The 22069-nt window shown below is 40.6% G+C and overlaps 1 protein-coding gene across 3 annotated transcripts in view; it reads right to left on the reverse strand.

Moving 5' to 3' along the window:
* tyw1 (tRNA-yW synthesizing protein 1 homolog (S. cerevisiae)) overlaps nt 1-22069 on the reverse strand; it is a 204278-nt gene that overhangs the window by 115270 nt on the left and 66939 nt on the right. For all 3 annotated transcript variants that reach the window (XM_072243119.1, XM_072243121.1, XM_072243120.1), the window contains 2 exons: nt 7653-7705; nt 6531-6649 (listed from right to left, as the gene is read on the reverse strand). In XM_072243119.1, coding sequence (XP_072099220.1) covers nt 6531-6649; nt 7653-7705 — 172 coding nt within the window. The remainder of the gene's footprint in view (nt 1-6530; nt 6650-7652; nt 7706-22069) is intronic.

A 22069-nucleotide genomic window follows, 5' to 3' on the forward strand; every position in this document is an offset into this window, starting at 1 on the left:
GGAGGAAGCTTGAGTGGAAACTCCAGCAGAACAACATGAGAGAGGTCTGGAGTGGGACAAGGACCATCACTGGGTTCCGGCAAACTAGCAACAGAGGAGCTGAAGGCAGTGTGGACAGGGCCAACGAACTTAACCTGTTCTTTACAGATTTGACATTATGGCCCATGCCCATCCTTCACATGATTTATCTATTGTCCGCCCCAAACCAAAACATATTCCACTCTCTCCTCCTACGCCTCCTCACAGTTCCCCACCCTGCTCTCATGACTATACCCCTTCCCTACACGAAATCACCACGGTGGGCTTCACAGCTGAACAGGTGTGAAGACAATTGAAACGTCTCAACCCAAGCAAGACTGCAGGCCCGGATGGCGTCAGTACCCGCGTGCTCAAAGCCTGTGCCCCTCAGCTATGTGGAGTACATTGTCATGTCTTCAACCTGAGCCTGAGTCTCCAGAGGGTTCCTGTGCTGTGGAAGACGTCCTGCCTCGTCCCTGTGCTGAAGACTCCGCACCCCAGCAGCCTCAATGACTACAGACTGGCAGCATTGACCTCCCACATCATGAAGACCCTGGAAAGACTTGCTCTGGAGCTGCTCCAGCCTATGGTTAGGCCACACTTAGATCCCCTCCAGTTCGCCTACCAGCCCTGACTAGGAGTTGAGGATGCCATCGTCTACCTGCTGAACAGTGTCTACGCCCACCTGGACAAGCCAGCGAGCACTGTGAGGGTCATGTTTTTTGACTTTTCCAGTGCGTTCAACACCATCCACCCTGCTCTGCTGGGGGAGAAGCTGACAGCGATGCAGGTGGATGCTTTCCTGGTGTCATGGATTCTTGATTACCTGACTAGCAGACCACAGTACGTGCGCTTACAACACTGTGTGTCCGACAGAGTGATCAGCAGCACTGGGGCTCCACAGGGGACTGTCTTGTCTCCCTTTCTCTTCACCATTTACACCTTGGACTTCAACTACTGCACAGAGTCTCGCCATCTTCAGAAGTTTTCTGATGACTCTGCCATAGTTGGATGCATCAGCAAGGGAGATGAGGCTGAGTACAGGGCTACGGTAGGAAACTTTGTCACATGGTGTTAGCAGAATTATCTGCAGCTTAATGTGAAAAAGACTAAGGAGCTGGTGGTAGACCTGAGGAGGGCTAAGGCACTGGTGACCCGTTTCTATCCAGGGGGTCAGTGTGGACATGGTGGAGGATTACAAATACCTGGGGATACGAATTGACAATAAACTGGACTGGTCAAAGAACAATGAGGCTGTCTACAAGAAAGGTCAGAGCTGTCTCTATTTCCTGAGGAGACTGAGGTCCTTTAACATCTGCCGGACGATGCTGAGGATGTTCTATGAGTCTGTGGTGGCCAGTGCTATCATGTTTGCTGTTGTGTGCTGGGGCAGCAGGCTGAGGGTAGCAGACACCAAGAGAATCAACAAACTCATTCTTAAGGCCAGTGATGTTGTGGGGATGGAACTGGACTCTCTCACGGTGGTGTCTGAAAAGAGGATGCTGTCCAAGTTGCATGCCATCTTGGACAATGTCTCCCATCCATTACATAATGTACTGGGTCGGCACAGGAGTACATTCAGCCAGAGACTCATTCCACCGAGATGCAACACAGAGCGTCATAGGAAGTCATTCCTGCCTGTGGCCATCAAACTTTACAACTCCTCCCTTGGCGGGTCAGACACCCTGAGCCAATAGGCTGGTACTGGACTTATTTCCTGGCATAATTTACATATTACTATTTAATTATTTATGGTGCAACTGAGACGAAAACCAACTTCCCTCGGGATCAATAAAGTATGACTATGACTATGACTAATCTTAATCACTATTCCTATAACATCATAGGTTTTACTAGTTTCCAGTTTTGATGTGCCTGGAACAAGAACATAAAAGAGAGAAAAACAGAAGTATGCCATAAAACCCTTCAAGTTTTATATATATTTCCAGCACAATCCCCATATCCTTTGCCAATACAGCAGTTGGATTAGAGAATTCCAAAGGTCCAACATTCTCTGAATGCAGAAATTTCTCATTTCAGTCCAAAAGTTTACCAATTATTCTAAAACTGTCCTTCCTTGTCCAAGATTCCTGAGTTCGAGGAAACCTCCTCCCTGTATCTAGTCTGTCAGCATTTAAGAATTTTGTGAGTTTCAATAAGATTTCCTTTCATCCTTCTACTCTTCAAAGAATACAGTCCCAGATTTTTAACTCCTTCCAAATAGCAAATCTACCATCCCTAAAATATCTGTAATAAATTTTGTTGCACTCTCTCTATAGTAACTTCAAGGCACTATACAATTGAAAAAAAATTCCTTATTCCAGTAATCAAATCTTCTTGTAATAAAGGTTAACAAAGCACACTTTGGTAAATTACTTACTTCACCTGCCTGTTGTGCTTTAGTGACTTATATATGGGCATCAACCCTGCCAGTTGCTCATCAATTAATAAATACTATTCAATTATGTGTATCACAATGGATTGTTATAATTTTTTCCACTTTATTTTCCATCTATCATGTTCTACCCAATTTCTCAACTTGTCCATATTCCCTTAACATCCCCTGTTAACATTCTCCCCTGTACTCACAATCCCAGCTAATTTTGCCTCATCAGAAAGCTTGGAAATTATGATATTTCACACCCCCCCCCTAACTGCAGAGGAGTCCACAAAGAATAACAAAAATTGCTTCTTAGATGTCAGAAAAATACCACTGTCAAGTCAAGAGAATAGTCCAGGGTTTCCCAACATTTTTTAGCCTATTGCCTCCCCTAAAGCTCTTTCATAGTTGTCAACGCCACTCTTAGGCACAATATACTTTCCGGAGCCCCCATAGTATAAAAACATGAAAACATAAAAACATAAAAACGTATGTTAACATGAGAAAAATGATTATGCTTTAAAATTATGTGTCTTTAAACTTAGCTTACACAGTACCTGTGCACTGTACAGCAGTTTCGATAGCAATGTGATCTTTGAGCTTGATGGTTTTTAGCAAGAGTTAAAATATCCAATGCAAGTTATGACAGCAAAAGCCTTAAGCCCCCACTTGTATCAATGTCCAATAGGTTTGTGTATTTTTGTGAGTATGTGGTTCACTGCACTAAAGTCTCTTTCAACAAGACACGGGGATGGAAAATAATTAAGAGCAGTTTGGCTCTTCTCCAAAGACTGGGAAACTTTGTATGACAGTGTAGCCACACACTATAAAAGCTGATATTTTTGAAAAGCATTCTAGCTTCTTCATCATTCTGAATTTCAATCATTTCTTCTTGCAAGCTCTCCTTATTCTTCCACCTTCCAAAGAAAAGTGTTAATTACCCAATCTGAAATTTCCAGATTGTTCAAATACTTGAATTGATTCTGAAAATCCTTCTTCCGTGACTGCAAGTGTAAGCAGTACTCTTGCAAATCTCCATCTGTGAAAGGGGGTTTCATATTTTCCATGCAGGGAAACTGTGAGAATATTCTTCTCCCATTGTTTTGCTTATATATTTCCAATTTTCCAATAAAAGTGGACACTGCACTTTTTGCCGGGATTAAATAGAAATTCTCATCCTGCAGTTTCATACTTAGAAGGCTCATTTTGTTATACAGATTGGCTAGGTATATCACCGATCAAAAGGATCAAAGAACAGGAATTCTGCAGATGCTGGAAATTCAAGCAACACACATAAAAGTTGCTGGTGAACGCAGCAGTCCAGGCAGCATCTCTAGGAAGAGGTGCAGTCGACGTTTCAGGCCGAGACCCTTCGTCAGGACTAACTGAAGGAAGAGTGAGTAAGGGATTTGAAAGTTGGAGGGGGAGGGGGAGATCCAAAATGATAGGAGAAGACAGGAGGGGGAGGGATGGAGCCAAGAGCTGGACAGGTGATAGGCAAAAGGGATACGAGAGGATCATGGGACAGGAGGTCCGGGAAGAAAGACGGGGGGGGGGGGAGGAACCCAGAGGATAGGCAAGGGGTATATTCAGAGGGACAGAGGGAGAAAAAGGAGAGTGAGAGAAAGAATGTGTGTATAAAAATAAGTAACAGATGGGGTATGAGGGGGAGGTGGGGCATTAGCGGAAGTTAGAGAAGTCGATGTTCATGCCATCAGGTTGGAGGCTACCCAGATGGAATATAAGGTGTTGTTCCTCCAACCTGAGTGTGGCTTCATCTTTACAGTAGAGGAGGCCGTGGATAGACATGTCAGAATGGGAATGGGATGTGGAATTAAAATGTGTGGCCACTGGGAGATCCTGCTTTCTCTGGCGGACAGAGCGTAGGTGTTCAGCAAAGCGGTCTCCCAGTCTGCGTCGGATCTCGCCAATATATAAAAGGCCACATGGCCTTCATAAACTTTCCCATTTTTGATAAACCATACATATGCCATTAGCTGCCTCATTGTCTTGCATAATTGACTCATTCAGTTGTGTCCCAAATTCTGTTTCTTTTGTAGCTCTGTGCATAGTTAATACTCAACGCCTTCACTCATTTCATCAATACAACGAGCTACTCAGAGCAATTGATTTTAAAATACTGGTATCCATTTTCAGAACTTCTGATACAGCAGGCATCATTACTCTTTCACCAATTTATGAGATTTTCCATACTTTGCTAACCCTTTGGATGTACTAAGGTCTAGCTTTCTTGGCAAATGACTCGAGTGTGCAACACTTTTCAAATATTTTCATCTTGTGGTCCTTTTCAAGCTGTCTTTTATAGAAGTGTTCCTGTAATCTTGATGGTTTCATGGCTTCATTAGATAGTACAGTATTACAATAAGACACATGGGGCTTTGCTGAGCTGACGGGTATGGAATAAAACCATACTCCCAGTATGTAACATTGTATTGGTGCTCTGTTTCTTAGCAGGATTAGAATTCAAGGCTTCACCACTTTCAGACTCATAGAGATCATGCCATACATATTTATCCACCATTAATGGGCCTAAATTACATTGAAAAAATTAACATAAACTCAGAATGCCTATTGGATGTTAACGATGGCTGTGAGTTGATATGACCAGTCAGGTCTCATCCCTCAAGTTAGGGTGCTGCTTACCTTGCTCCCTCCAAGAATCTTGAATGTTCCCCAACAAACTTTATTTCCCCTAACATCCCCTTAGGATACATAACTGCCCTGTTGGGGAGTGGTACTGTCCCCACTGGGAATCACTGGTATAGACCAACGGTGCATGCAGGGTGTTACTGTTTTGCCTTAGACTAGCTCAATGCACTAATGAATTAATCTATATGAACGCTATGTAGAACAGGCTTTTCACTGAACCACTATACATGTGACAATAATAAATCAATTTACCAAAGGCATAGCATTTATTGGTGGCAGAACTCAACCTTTAACCTAACCATACTTAGCTTTCAGGAACTTATCATTGCATGCACATCTACCCACACCCATAACTGTATAGCTAAGCACAGCTCAAACATCATTTACAAATTTGCAGATGACACCAGCGTTGTTGGTAAAATCTCAGATGACAGATTGGCTGGTTGAGGAGAGTCACAACAACAACCTCATACTCAAAGTCAGCAAGACCAAGGAACTGATGATCGACTTCAGGACGGAGAAGTCAAGAGAACACACAAGCCTTCAATGAGTAGTCAGTGGTGGAAAGGGTGAGCAGATCTAAGTTCTTGGGTGCCAACATCACAGAGGATCTGCCCTGGGCCCAATACATAGATGCAATCATGAAGAAGCACGCTAATAGCTCTATTTCATTAGGAGTTTCAGATGTTTTGGAATGCCCTCACATATTTCTATAGATGTGCAATGGATAACATTCCTACTGGTTACCACCTGGTACAGAGGCTCAGATGTGCAGGATCACAAGTAGTTGCAGACTCAGACAGCTCCACCACAGGCACAATCCTCCCACCACTTGGGACATCTTGAAGACATGGTGCCTCAAGAAACCTGATTCCATCATTAAGGACAGTCACCATTCAGTTACATGCTCTCTTCTCGTTACTACCATCAGGGAGGAGGTACAGGAGCCATTAAGGCACACACTAAATGATTCAGGAACTGCTTTTTCCCTTGCACCATTAGATTCCTGAATGGCAGATGAACCCATGAACACAACCTCATTATGCTGTTTTTTTTCCACTATTTATTTTGTAATTTACAGTAATTTGATGGTTTCTGTAATATACCGCTGCTGGAAACAACTAATTTTATGTCATATAAGACAGTGAAAAGAAACCTGATTCTATTCAAATCAATTCTTTAGAGATTGTATAAAGTGATCTGCATCATGACATTAATACATGAGCCAAATTCTCATCATATTCTGATGCTCAGCAAATAACACCATCATCACTATAATGGAAAAACAGACTTCCCAGTAAATTAGATACATTAACAATGTTTGCTGGCAACACAAGAAAAGGTAATTTTGCATTTATCCCACAACATTAGTTTAGACTGTTCAGTTAATACACACAACTTCTAACCATGTCATACTTAGAGAGAACAATTAAATTAGTATGCATTGTCCTTTGTCTCTTACCTCCAGCAAAAGACACATTTATTGGCACAAGCTAGACTGGGGGTTGTCTCCATACAACGATGGCTCTCAATTCCATAGAATGTGTGCTTGTAGCAACCACCTCGACCTCGAAGCATGGACTGTGGCAATGAAACCAAAGTAACAAATGTTGCCAATTAAAACCCTTACTGTACATGCATATTTAAGAATTACACACAAATAAAGCAAATGAGAGCTTTATTGACTCATCCTACTAGCATTTACCTATTTAAATGGTCAAGGTAGGTCACATCCAGCAATTACAGTCTGAGCCCCCACTGATTTCAATTTGATATTATATGTATGAATGAAGAGGCAAAGTTATTTACCATTGCTATGTTACAAAGAGTAAAATTATTTTACCCTCGCGATGTTAGTCCTTTTTTAATGTTTTTACTTCTTTTTTAAATTAAAAAACATTACAAGTCATTTAAGATATTAAATGGCATAGATAGTGCTTAATAGATAACAGGTGATTTAGAATATCACAGACCAGACATATCAAACATACAAAGACATTGTGCAATAATGGAAGAGGGATTTATCTACTGTCCGAAACTGAGTCTGTCTGTTACAAAATTATCACTCTAGCTGACCCTCAATTGCACTTTTGTTTGTAAGATCACACTCAGCAAGACGACTGTCTTCTATCTCTGTAACATAGCAATGTTTATTCCCTATCTCAGTCTATGTGATGCACAAAGCGTAGTCTGCAACTGTATCATTTCTAAAGACAATTACTCAACTTACATGGCTGATCTCTTATCCCCTACGTTCATAAAGTTGAAATTAAACTTCGCTGTCATGAGTTCATGAATTGATACATGCAAATATCTTTGATGCCAATTTATCATTCACCATGCCAAACTTTAATGGTTATAAAATAAAGTACTTCAAATAAATGCATCTTGAGGTTTGATATATTCCACAGCCAGCGATATCTTTTTCTGTGCCTGTGACAAGCAACTTATTATCGATTCTATACTCTTAAATGCTTTCTCAATACTTATTTTTAACAATATAAAGACATTTATGTTGAACAATTTTCATACAAGATACAATATAAAAGCAAACAAAATTTTGGGATATACTTTTCTCCGCTACCTTGGTCCATCTGCAGAGCTTCACACCTGAGTGACTTCCTATTAAGCGGTATCCTAGAAAATAAAATTATTCACTCCATTACTTTTCAATAACTGGTTACAATAAACTAGTCAAAGGTCTAAACTACTGATTTTTATTTATAAACATGAGAAAGTCTGCAGTTGCTGGAAATCCAAAGCAACACACACAAAGTGCTGGAGGAATTATTTCAGGAAATTATTTGTACGATTTCCTCCTCCCACACTGTCAACATGAATAAAGAATTCCAACTGATTTGTACACTAAAGAGAGTAAAATAATGGGGTCAGTGTTAGCATGCCTTGTTTTCCCTTGTCTATGGAAGTGATCAATTCTGTGTCACAAAAGCATTGGAAATGGGAACTATATATTTCCATTGCTACACTCAATGCTAACTTAAAAAGACCACTAAAATATTTCCTGATGAGTAATTCACTAATCTTTGACAAATGCACATTTTATGCATGAACAAACAATCTTACATCTAACGCTTACAAAATTCTACTACTTCTTGTCATTTTTTGGCTATGATTTCCAAACAGACTCTGAAGTGAAGTTTTGGGTTCAGACTTTTTCTAGGAGGAATTTTAGCTCTCAGAACTAAGAGAACTTCTTTGTTGCATTTGGTAATCAGAGCCTGCTTTATTTTCAGCTCTCTGTTAATCCCTTGAGTGGCTGTTTTTAAAAAAGAGATTCCAGCAATATTGTCACATTTCCTAAAACTAAATTCCAGTCCAAGAACATAACATAAGGAAAAAGAGGAGAAGTGAACCACACATCCCTTCCAGCCTGCCTTGACATTTAACAAAATAGTGGACGATGTTCCACTTCAATTTCACTTTCCTCCAAATCCCATGATTTCCTTAGTGAAGTAAAATATACCAATCTGAGTCTTGTGATCTATCCATTGAGCATCCAATGCATTCAAAACAGATTCAAATTTTCTCAGTAAAGGAACTTCACCATCTCAATCCAAAAAATTCTACTCTTTATTCTAAGATTATATGTTCTTCCTTTCAAGAAATGTTCTGGATTCCGACAACATTCCACTGCCATATAGGTTGTTAGATACTGGATAGGTACACGGATGGGAAAGGTTTAAAGTGATATGGGCCAATTGCACGTAAGTGGGTTGAGCTTAGATGGGAATCTTGATCAGCAAAGCTGTGTTGGGCTGTTACTTCAACCATAGGTTTTGTAGTAACTATTACCCAAGAGACTGCTTATATAATTGAGTGGGGTGAACCTACGCAATGCTGCAAGTATTCTAATATTCATAATAGTTATAGCTCCACCAAAGGGTGAGGAGCTAAAGATGGCACCAGAGGCTTTTGTGGACCTGGGTGACTTCTTTGACTTCATCCACAAAACATGTTATATCTTCTGTTCTTGTGTCTGTTTTTCCCTTTTCAAGGTGGCTGGGTTCCTGTTAAGAGTCCGTGAGCTACAGCTGTGCTCAACCTACATTCTACACAGACTGTGGGTTCTCACTCTTCAGAACTTGCCGAGCGGCCTGCACTTCAGGATCTCCAAGAGTGGCTTTAAGACGTAAACCTTCATGGTGTGACCCTGTGGATGATCTGATTCTTCGCCAACGTAGCCCACTGAAACATCACGGGGGATTGAAGCATTGAGACAGTGGGTGTGGGTATCAGAGGCCTCTGCGCTCGGGTGATCTCTCTCTCTTTCGATGGTGATGTGGGGTTTGCAGATTCTCAAGTCAGGGGAACTCGAAATAAGTGAATCTGCAGACTGTAACATTGAAACAGTGATCTGTTGGCCTCCCATCTCACTGTTGTTGAACTTTTTGATGGTCTATAGATCATAATCTTTGGGGGCTTGTTATTGGTTGCATGGTGGGTGGTGGTGGGGGCTGATGTTTTCTGCTGGAACAAGTGGGGGAAGAGGGAGGGAGGAGAGTTGATGCTTTGCTGCTGTTTGTCGGGGTAAGGGGGCTTTGGGGTTCTAATGTCTTCTGTCATTCATTCTTTGGTTTTTTTCCCCTTTGTTTCAAAGAGTAAGGATTTCAAGTTGTATACTGTATACATCCTCTGATATTAAATTGAGCCATTGAATTTAAAGCAAGACTAATGCCTCGTCATATAAATGTCACTCGATGTTTTAAGAACAACTTTTTGCCCCTTTTTATCAAATTTATGAACAGTCCATGAACCCTATCTCACTATCTTGCTCTCTTTCTACACTACTTACTTACTTTTTATATTTTCTATTGTAACTTATCGTAATTTTATGTGTTGCACTGTACTGCTGCTGCAAAACAACACATTTCATGACAGACGTCAGTGATAATCAACCTGGTTCTCAATTCTGATTAATGAATCCAAACACAAAAATGTAACATCTCTTAAGATGATTAAAGAGCATAGCACTACTACCATATAATACTAAAACATGCTAATAAGTGGATAGCAATGTCAGATGCCTTTCAAAAACCTGCTTTTAGAGGATGATGTAGTTGAACCTGAAAGTAGCCTGGTAGCCAACAATCCTAAACTAAGACTGTATATATCCATGCCGTGTCTCAATGTCAGTGGAGACATATACAATAAGTGTCAATATGAAAATTAAGATGCACTATTGCCGGTTACAAGGCGACATGAATAGTGTACATTCAGAGAATCTGATATAATTTCTAGAAGGAAACACTAGCATTAACAACTTGACTGCAGGTGAGTTTTCTTACAAATTGGACAGTAAAGCTCCTGAACATACAACATCTTAAAAGGTTAAATAGAAGCCCTAAAGAAGTAAAAACACTAAAATTCCCTTACTACACTAAAATTATTATCAAGTAGCATACAAAACTATGAAAATATGTCACTATATAAGCTGGAAGGGAAAATCAGGTAGGTGACTTTCGGCATAATTTTCTCCACCATCATCTCCAACTTGAACAAAGAATGCTAAAAATTTATCTCAACCGAGACCTACATCTTACAGTTTGGCATTCAATTACAAATGTTTTTTTCGATTACAAATCATTTTTGTAACTAACATAGCTGCTTCTCAAAACCATTGTAAAAAGGATTCAGCTCTAGTTCACTATGCTCATTTTTAAAAATTCAATATCCAAGGAATAAAATCAGCCAATTACCAAGAAGCAATCCTTTCATGATCTGTACATATGAATGTGAACACAAGCGATGTTAAAAACATGCTCATAAAGACAACAGACAGAGTAGTTAGTAGAAACCATTGATAACAAGCCCCAGTCTTAAACCTGTATGTATTGTATCCAAATTGATATTACAGTTCTGCGATCTTTATAGCTATTAAAAGCATAATTGCCAATTGAAATCATCAAAACACAACTGGGTCAGTAAAGACCACTACTGATTAGAAAGGCAGCTATGTAATGATAATGCAGCAAAAGCCATATGACATAATGGTTCTTCAAACCAATATATAGTCAGACAGTTTAAAACTATTTGACATAATAAGTTCTCTAAACTTACCACAAAATTCTACCCTACTGTATTTGATGTTCACAATGTTGTCTCTTCACTAGAGAAACGAAACACAGATTGGGTGTTCACTTTGCAGAACACCTGCTTTCATTGTACAAGAGTAACACCAAGTTTCTCGTTGCCTGCCACTTTATTCATCATTGCACCCCAGCTCTGACCTCTGTCTGTGACCTCCTACGCTGTTACAATGTGGCCAATTGCAAGCTACAGGTAAAATACCTCATCTTTCATCTGAGCACAGCGTACTCTTCCCGACTCTATATAAAATTCTCCCACTTCAGTCAGCTCACTTTTTTTCCAGTCTATACTAGAACTGGCCCCTTCAAGTTCGCTGATCTCCTTAATGCAGGGGTCCCCAACCGTTTTTTGCACTGTGGACCAGTTTAATATTGACAATATTCTTGCAGACCGGCCGATGTGGCGGGGTGGGGGGGGGGTAGAGGGTAGGGTTGCCACGGACAAGAGTAGCAGTCAATACGTTGTGTTTAGGCAGAGAAAGACTACAATGACCATGAAGCCTTCAGCGGGCACCAGTGCGCATGCGTGATCTGCCCATGCGTGTACCTGCTGATATTTTTTTCCTGCAAATCGTTATTGGCAATTCTGTGGGGGGGGGGGGGTTGTTAATCACGACCGGAATATAGGTGGTAAGTGGTTAATACACTCAATTTCGTTTCTAAAAGGGTTTATCTAACGAATTTAATATTAAACACACAGCACATATTTTCCTCGCATGACTATAGTGATAAGTCAATTATCAGAGGAGGACAGGGGAGCTTGAAGTAAGTGTTGAATGAACTTCCAGTAGAAGTGGCAGAAGCAGGTTCGATACTATCATTTAAAGAAAAATTGGATAGGTATATGGACAGGAAAGGAATGGAGGGTTATGGGCTGAGTGCAGGTCGGTGGGACTAAGTGAGAGTAGCGTTCGGCACGGACTAGAAGGGCAGAGATGGCCTGTTTCCGTGCTGTAATTGTTATATGGTTATATAAGTAAGTCAATAGCATCATAACATTTTAAGTAACGTTTGGATATTAAACACACAGCACATATTTTCCCCGTATGAACATATAAAATCATTGCAACACACCAATATCACTGAATCAGTGGGAGCCCTGGGCTTGTTTTCCTGCAAAAAGACAGTCCTATCGAGGGGTGATGGGAGACAGCGATTCTCGAAGGGGGTTCCTTATGTCCAGTCTATTCCGCAATTTAGTTTTCGTTGCATTCATTGCAGAAAACTCCACTTTGCAGAAAAATGTTGGAAATGGAAGCAAAGTTTTCAGTGTTTCCGTGGCTATCTCAGGATATTTAGTCTTGACTTTGATCCGGAATGCCGGCAGAGATGTTATGTCATACTTTTCAGCACGCCGTCATTCAGAAGCTCGAGGAGTTGATCTCCTTCCTGCGCTGACATGGATGACGTGCGGGTAATCACCTCGCGTGCGTTCAAGCTCTACAGTGGGCGTGAAACGGAATGAGGAAAGATACAGCTGACTCATAACCCCAAATCATATCATTTCGTCGCGGCCCGGTTGCGCATGCTTTGTGGCACGGTGGTTGGGGACCGCTGCCTTAATGCATTTATGTTGTCTGACCTGCTGGGCCTGTAACCCCAGTCTCACCATTTATACCACATTATGCAGACAAAGTAAAAGTATGCTGTTGCCATTAAACCATTTGCAATTGTTCTTTTACCGATATTTCCTTTATTTGAAAACCCTTCCCCCACTTTCTTTCTTGCTGAAGAAAGTCCTGGACCAAAAACGTAAACTTTCTCTGTTCACAGATACAGCCTGACTTGCTGAGTTTTTCCAGCATTTCCCATTTTTGTTACAGAATTCAAACTGACAATGTATGATTATACAGAAGTGTTTTACATAACAGTTAAGAACTTGTACTGTATTGCGAAAAACAAATCTGACTCAACCATGAAACATTCTGTGATACTTGGTTAGAGATATACAGAACTTTGTTGCCCATGCTGAGCCAGATGAGACAATGGGCTGAGCCCTTTGTATAGTAATATAAACTTAAAACCTAAAGGCACACATCACACTCTAAGTCACAATGTGTAAAATAAGGTAACAGTGGATAAAGGAAATGTAACTAGATGTGAAATGTATCAAAAACACCTATCGATAGGAAACCAGCACAGTACAAAGGGTCCAAGCATTAGCAGCAAAAATATATACCAGTGTAACATGGACATGCCAAGAGGGGTCTTCTGATTAAACTTATGCATAGGACCAAGGGAGAATTATAGTGTACAGGTGTCCCCCACTTTTCCAACGTTCGCTTTACGAAACCTCACTGTTACGAAAGACCTACATTAGTACCCTGCTTTCACTTTCAGAAGGTGTTTTCACTGTTACGAAGAAAGGCAGTGCGCGATAAACAGTCAGCGCGCGATAAGAGACAGCGCGCGCCCCGAGCAGCCGCTCTGCCCCGGATTCGGGACGGCATTGCTTAAACACGTTGCATTGAGCAGCCGTTAGCAAGATAAGTTCTAAGGTGTCGGAGGAGCCTGAAAGAGCTCGAAAGGGTGTTACACTTAGCATAAAACTAGACATAATTAAGCGTTTCGATCCTGGTGAATGAAGCAAGAACAAAGTGAGTTTGGCTTGTGTAAGCTGATGAAGATGATGTTGAAGAGGTTTTGGCATCCCATGACCAAGAATTGATAGATGAAGAGCTGATGCAATTGGAAGAGGAAAGGATAACAATCGAAACCGAATGCAGTAGCAAAGTGAACGTGAAGCAGCTGCGTGAGATTTTCGCTGCAATGATAAAGTACGACTTTAATTTTGAAAGGGTATGTAGGTTTAGGGGATATTTGCAGGATGGTTTGAGTTCTTACAAACAACTGTATGATAGAAAAATGTGTGAGGCTCAGCAGTCAAGCAAGCCTTCCACATCAGCCACAGCAGACGACGAACCACGACCTTCGACATCGAGGCGGGCAGTCATAGGAGAAGATGAGCTGCCTGCCCTGATCAACGATGAGATGACACCCCCATGTCCCACCACCCCAACCCCCGGGCCCCTGACAGATACTGTACCGATTCGCGGAGAATGCAACAGTAGCCAGAAGGCACACAGCACATCTTTAGGAAAAAAGCCAAAATAAACAAGCTAATTAATTAGGTGCTGCTGACACGTAATTGTCAGCCCAGATCAGTGCCGATTTCCGATTGCATCGCCTCTGATCTGGGCCGAAAATTACATGTCGGCGGCACCTAATTAATTATCATGTTTATTTCGGCTTTTTTCTTAAAGATGTGCTGTGTGCCTCCCGGCTACTGCTGCGTTCTTTGTGGCAATGTATCAGGTCGGCAGACTGGAGGGTGGGGGCCACTGCACCACTCAACCTGCGACAATTCAGTCTAACACACCATCATCAGTGTGCTCTGCGCTGAACCAATTCCGGTAAGTGATACTACACTGTACATACATTATTTCTACTTTATATAGGCTGTGTATATTTTTATGTGTTATTTGGTAGATTTGGCAGCTTCATAGCTTAAAGGTTACTGGAGAGCGCGTTTATGCCAACAGCGCTTGCATGAGATTTTCTGTCGAGAGCACCTGCGTGAGATTCTCGCTATGGAGATCTGTGCAGGCAATCGTTGTAGAGAAGTATTTGTACCTTATGTAGGCTGTGTATTTATCACATCATTTCTGCTTTTACTATATGTTACTGTTATTTTAGGTTTTATGTGTTATTTGTCATGATTTGGCAGGTTATTTTTGGGTCTGCGAACGCTCACAAAATTTTCCCATATAAATAAATGGTAACTGCTTCTTCGCTTTACGACATTTCGGTTTACGAACCGTTTCATAGGAACGCTCTACCTTCGGATGGCAGGGGAAACCTGTATTTAATATCTCAGTGATATTTGAGTAATATTGTAAATATATTCTTTGATTAAGCATTCATTGGTTGTTTATTTAATTCATTATGAGTTACACGTAAGTACACAAATGGCGTAAGTTACATACTTCATGGATATATTGTGACTGTCTTGTGAGGATGATGTAATGGTCTTGCGGAGGTCACATGATGTAATTTTCCTGCCAGTGAGGTCACATGATGACCTGTTCTCAACAAGTATATAAAAGAGACTCTTGATGTGACGCAGTTGGTTTTCAGTTAGTTTTGTATTAGATACTCCATTTTGCTGCATATTCGGCTTATGACGCCGTTTTGTTTTAAAGTGGAGTTCTACTTTCTATTGTAAGTAGTATTAGAGAGTGAAGACCTTACCAAAGTGCAAGAATTCGCCGAGCCGAGTAAAGTTGATATCGTTTGGTGTTTTGGAGAGGATTGACCTTTATTGAATCTTCGTTCAAGAAAAAGTGACCTGCAACTGAGGTATCCCCTGCTAAAGTAGGAAGGATAGTGTAGTATCGATTCTCTAGAGGAAAAGGTCAGTTCCTTTAAACCGTTTTATTTCTGTCGTCGTGAATCCTGCGGACAAGGCAGGTTCCGGCTGGGATCAGCAGTAACGATACGTCTTCGAGGAATTGTTTACTTCAGGAAAGTCTCTCCTAATTGACTGTATAAATCTCTTGGACTTTGGAATTTACCATTCTAAGAACTGTGTTTGAATTTACCAGTTTAAGAACTGTTTTCGCATTTACCCTTTTAAGAACTGTTCCAGAATTGCCGTATAGCAGTTAAATTCCAGTTGTTAGTCATTGAAATACATTTCGCTATTTTTGAGCAAAGTTTAATAAACGCTTGTTTGTTTTTATAAAACCTGACTCAATTCTATATTCATCGTTGCTGGTCACATGACACATACATCATTACGCCACTACGTCATATATGAGCAGCTCACATAAAGACAAGTAAATACATCAATATCCTCAGCTTCTGTGTTTTTCTTTCGATTGGTTTTTGGAGTTACAAAACATAACAGTGTTAACAAGGAAGTTTTAAAACAAACCCGAGACAACCACCAACATGTTGAAGGGCAGCACATTTTTCTTCAGAAGAGGAGAGATGGAGACCTTCGAGTCAGAAAAACATGCTGCACTTAAGTTTTTGGAAGAGGAGAGAGACATTCGGTTAAAAAGAAGGCAGAAAACAGACAAAAGTAACCAGTAATGTGTATGGCCTTGGGTTCATAAACAGTGAGTACCTAGCTACATTCAAGAGATAGATGCATTCGATTGCATAACAGATAATTGGATGATGTATACTGAACGAATTGAGCAGAATTTTGAAGCAAATTAAATAGCTGAAGAAAAATGAGTGCCAGCATTGCTGAGTGCAGTGGGTAGAAAAGCATACAGTTTACTTAGAAGTTTGGTAGCTCCAACCAAATCAGCCAAAATTAGCTTTGCTGATATTGTGAATGTAACGCAGGAATATTGTGGTATGTGTGAATTATTTAAACCAAGTATCACTTACCATGGTCAAACCATTAACACACAAGGATTACACAAGTGGTGGATGCCCCAAGGTTAAAGGACGTGTCACAGTTGTGGTTCTTTTCAGGATTCGTCAATTACTATAACAGGATCACGCCAAACCTGGCTACTGTGCTCCACCCCTTGAACTTATTACTGTCAATCAGAAAGAAACGGCAATGGATAAAGCAGTGTGAGGTGGCTTTCCAAAAGGCAAAGCGGACACGGTACTCACACATTATGATCCACATTACCTAGTCAAACAACCTGTGATGCCTCGCCTTATGGTATAGGTACAGACATGTCCCACGTTATAAGTGATGGAAGTGAACGCTCCACAGACATTGCATCGTGTTCCCTTACCGCTGCAGAGAAAAAATAAGCACAGATTGACAGAGAACAATTATAAGATCAAATTCAAGAGGACAACTAATCATGGAAATACATGACAGATTGTCCCATTTACCCTTGGAAAAGGAAACGCCTGAAAAATTTACAAAAGAGGACATTCCTCTTGACATATTCTCCCTAACGCAAATCGAAAATCTCCCTATTAAGATGGAGATAATCAAATGGGAAACAAGAAAAGGCCCCACACTGCCTCAGGTCCACATGGCAACCCAAAATGGCTGGATTTGCAGCAGAAATTGCAGTACCGCATTTTTACCAATGTAAGATGAACTTGTCCTTCACGGGGGTTGCCTTAGGTAAGGATTGAGAGCTGTTGTACCATCCAAACTGAGAGCTAAAGTGTTGGAGGAACTGCATGGCAGTCATCTAGACATAGTCAAAATGAAAACATTGGCTCAAAGCTTTGATTGGTGCAAAGGGACATAGGAGTCATTGTGCAAGACTCCCAGAAGGTTAATTTACAGGTTGAGTCCGTTATAAAGAAGGCAAATGCAACGTTGGCATTCATTTCAAGGAGAATAGAATATAAAAACAAGGAGATAATGCTGAGGCTATATAAGGCACTAGTCAGGCCGCACTTGGAATACTGTCAACAGTTCTGGGCTTCATATCTCAGATAGGACGTACAGTCATTGGAGAGAGTCCAGAGCAGGTTCACAAGGATGATTCTAGGAATGAAGGAGTTAACATATGAGGAGCGTTTGGCAGCTTTGGGCCTGTACTCACTGGAATTTAGAACAATGTGAGGGATCTCCTTGAAAGTTACAGAATGTTGAAAGGACTAGATAAGGTGGATGTGGAGAGGATGTTTGCTCTGGTGGAGGTGTCCAGAACTGGAGGGCACAGCCTTAAAATTGAGGGGTGATCCTTTAGAACAGAGTTAAGGAGTAATTTTTTTTTAGCCAGTAAGTAGTGAATCTGTGGAATGCTCTGCCACAGACAGCTGTGGAAACTAAGACCGAGGGTCTACATAAAGTGAAAATGATAGATTCCTGATTGGTCAGGACATCAAGTCATGACAAGAAGGCAGGTGTATGGGGTATCAGCCATGATGGAATGGCAGAGCAGACTTGATGGGCTGAATGGCCTAATTCTGCCTCTATGTCTTATGATCATATGGTCTGGGTTAGATCAGATCAAGCAGCTTACCATGCACAGTTCGGGATGCCAACACAACCAGAAGATGCCAAGAGCAGCGCCGCTCCTTTCTTGAAAATGACCTACATTGCCCTGGCAGAGGAATCATGTGGACTTTGCCGGACCATTCATGGGCACAAACCCCTTAGTCATAGTTTTATAGGCATCCGTTAGCCTTGTGACACCATGGATTTGTGCCTTGGAAGGTTTCCAGAGCACAGGCCTAGGCAAGGTTGTATGGAAGACCGGCAGTTGCCCATGCTGCAAGTATCCCCTCTCCACGCCATCGATGTTGTCCAAGGGAAGGGCACTGGGCCTTCCAATACAGCTTAGCACCAGTGTTGTCGCGGAGCAATATATGGTTAAATGCCTTGCTCAAGGACACAACACGCTGCCTCAGCTGAGGCTCGAACTAGCAACCTTCGGATCACTAGCCCAACGCCTCAACCACTTGGCCACGCACCAACATTTGTAGTAGTAGATGCAGCTATAAAGTGGCCAGAAATGTTCCCAATAGCCTCCAATGCAGCTTCCCACACTATTAATGTGTTGAAAAGATTCTTCTCAAGAACTGGTGTTCCAGAACATTAGTCAGTGACAATGGATCACAGTTGGTTGCAGTACACTTTCAGTCATTCAGGAAAATGAATGGAATAAGACATATTACATCTGCACCATACCATCCAGCTACAAATGGTTTGGCAGAAAGGTTTATCTAGATTCTAGAGATTGCACACCAAGTAACATCAGCAGAACACACTACACTGAATCAGAAGTTCACCAATTTCCTCCTTGCATATTGCAATGTAGCACACTCCACAACCAACAACTCACCAACTATGCTGTTCCTGAGTCGCCCCTTATGCTCATGCTTGGATCTCCTCAAACAAGGAGGTTCAGTGTTTCACATCTGGACAAGCAGCTCTGGTGAAGGACTACAGGGGTGATCAAAAGTGGGTACTTGGAAAGATTAAGGACAGAACTTAATCCTTAATTAAGATTGTGCCTGATGTCACCTAGAGATGACACCTCAATCAGCTGAGGACAGCAGAGTCAATTCTTAGAGCAGAAAGGTGTCCATAGCTGTCCAAACCACTTCCTGTAGACCAAGAGTCAACTCCTACCACCATCACGGAGGAGGCCCCAAAACCTGAGAATGTTTCACAGCCATAAATCTCACCTGCCAAGCGGAGTTAACTCCCTAGTCAACAAGTCCTCCACAGAGATTAAATATTTAGGCCTGAATGAGACAATTTAAAACTTATTATGCCGTGGATGTCTATTTAGTAGTTGTATTATAAAAATATATATATATTGAGTTGGATGCATTCTATATTGAGTTAGAGTTGATAGCTAAGCAGGGAGGAGTGTAGTGTATTTTATATTTCAATAATAATGGAGTAATACTGCAAATATATTATTTGATTAAGCATTCTTTATTTACATAATTCATTATCGGTTATATGAAAGAAGTACGTGAATGGCATATGATATTACACTAACACATCACATGAGTGCCTGAGTAAAAATAAATAGACTCATATCCCTGGCTCCTGTGTTTTTCTTTTGATTAGTTTTGGAGTTACAAAACATAACAAGGTTCTCTGTAGCTAACCAAATAACAGCATTAGCAAATATAATTATGGACGCTTCTGATGGGTTGTCAATCAGCTGTCACACCTTACTAAATCCAAATTGGGAAAAAAAAATGTATTCTTTGTCCACTCGATCTGCCCTAAATGGACATTGCATCTTTGTTGTGGTCTGAGTAGTTCTTCATCCACTACAAACAGCTAGGGATTAGTATATACCTACTGCTGCTTAGGTACTTTTACCTGAAAGAACGGATATCTGCAATTGCTGAACCCAGTAAAGCATTATTTGAAATTAAATCCTTGGTGTCTGTCACTGATTATTACAATTAAATTGAATTAATTTGAATTTTTATGCTGTGCAGAAAACCTCATGCAGTGTTCAGACTCCATGATGATACACACAAACAACAGTCAATTCCTTTAGTTAAAAGTGATGATGGTACAGTAACTGCAGCTTCCTTCACTGAGACAAAGAGTAGTAAAATGGCCGAGTAGTAAATTGGTGAGAAACATCCCTTCAAGTTTTGTGCATACAAGATAAGGGGGACTGGGGCATATATGTAAAAGACAAATTGCAAGGAATCAAGCAGAACTCCTTTCAACTTGTTAAACAGGTTTAAGGGAATAGCTGCACAGGCACAAGTTACTTTGTACAATATAAGAAAGGGTGACGTGTAAATTACTGAAGCATTACAGAGCATTGTTTCCTCTTACAGAACAGGTTTGCATTTTCAGCAGATATAGGTAAATTCAATGGAAAGCTAGACATATTACTTATTAAAATATATTTTTGCTTTCATTGGCACACAATACTTGGAAAGAATCCACATCAATAGTTTGTCAGCATCTGATTGTACACTTGTGATGACAGTTTATCAGTCGGTTTGTGTTTACTAACCGTTTTTCTTAAGAACTTGATGATCTTTGTTCTACAATTAGAGGTCTTAGGACTTTAAAACCAATTATCATGGTTCATTTAATTGACAGATTTTAATCAACACAACATTGGGGCTAAATGACATGCTTTGCACACTAGATATTTCCCATGTCCTATGGATTACTGACTGCGACAAAACTTTTAATTAGACTGACAAATGAGGAAATTTATTTTGTGAACGGAAGAAAACCAGGGGCAAGCAGCGTGAAAGCTTAGTGCTGGATGAAGTGTCCTTGCACACTTCGTATCAGTTGGATTTTGACAGATGGTATTAACAACAAGGAAAAGGTGGAGGATGAAGAAATGATAAACAAGATGAGGAAGAGAAAAACACAATACTTAGGCATAATGTTGAAAAGATATCTGATGTTATAAGAAGCAACTACAATATTGGAAAGCACAATATGAGGAAAGACTGCAGTCCACTGCCCCAATTTACCATTTCTGTCACACTAACTGCTTCCTGGAAGTCAATTCCACAGATTCACTACAAGCTAAATAAAATGGTTAGATATAAAATCTTCTTTTAGATAATTTTGAAGTGCACAGTTTAAAAGTAGACATCAAAACTACAACACTGAGAAGCTTGTGCTGGATCATATTTTTTTTTATGGAACCTTAATTAAATAATACATCGATTTCATATAAATTCAAATTCTATTTCATCTTTAAATGGCAGTGTACAGGAGGTATTATATTCTCAGGAGTAGTTGACCAGCTGAGTCCATGCTTCGCAGTAGAAGGCACATGGCACTGAAGCAAATATTTATCCAACTTCCTTCTGAGTATGTTAAACACCAAAATCACTATTCCAGAATCTAACCATGAATAAAGTTTGTTAATTTTAAAGCTGCTCAAATTAAAAATGATCTAGTGTTTTCCCTGCAGCCAGGTACAGGTATTGATTAGAACAGATCCCTGAAGACGACAACAGAGTCTGTCATTGAAACGCTGGTTATAGTGGATATGTACCCGGCTGGAAGCTCAAGAAGAGTTTATTCGTCTGTTCAAGTTAGTTTAAATCCTTACTGTTACACGGCATTTGGATGACTTACCCTTTTAGAACTACCTACCATATATCCTTAACCTTGTCTGCAATGAAAATATATTTAAATCTGATTAACAACTGTTCAAAGACCAGTGCAGAGAAAATGACAATTTGAAGTAAAAAGCAAAGGTTTCACTAATTTCAGGGCTGCAGGGAAAAACTGGGAGATTGGTATTTAAGAGATACTTAACTGAGAGCTAACACCAATCTGATGGCCACGCGAGCTTCCTTCAATCCCATTATAATTCGGTGATTCCACATGTGACTCTACAAGTCACTGCCTTGAGACCATCAGATTTTGCTACCTTTTTCTAAGGTAACATTGACTTCTTCCAACATAGTTCCACTCATAATTTATCAACAT

Source organism: Mobula birostris, chromosome 25 (genome assembly GCF_030028105.1).
Source record: "Mobula birostris isolate sMobBir1 chromosome 25, sMobBir1.hap1, whole genome shotgun sequence".
Lineage (NCBI taxonomy): Eukaryota > Metazoa > Chordata > Chondrichthyes > Myliobatiformes > Myliobatidae > Mobula > Mobula birostris.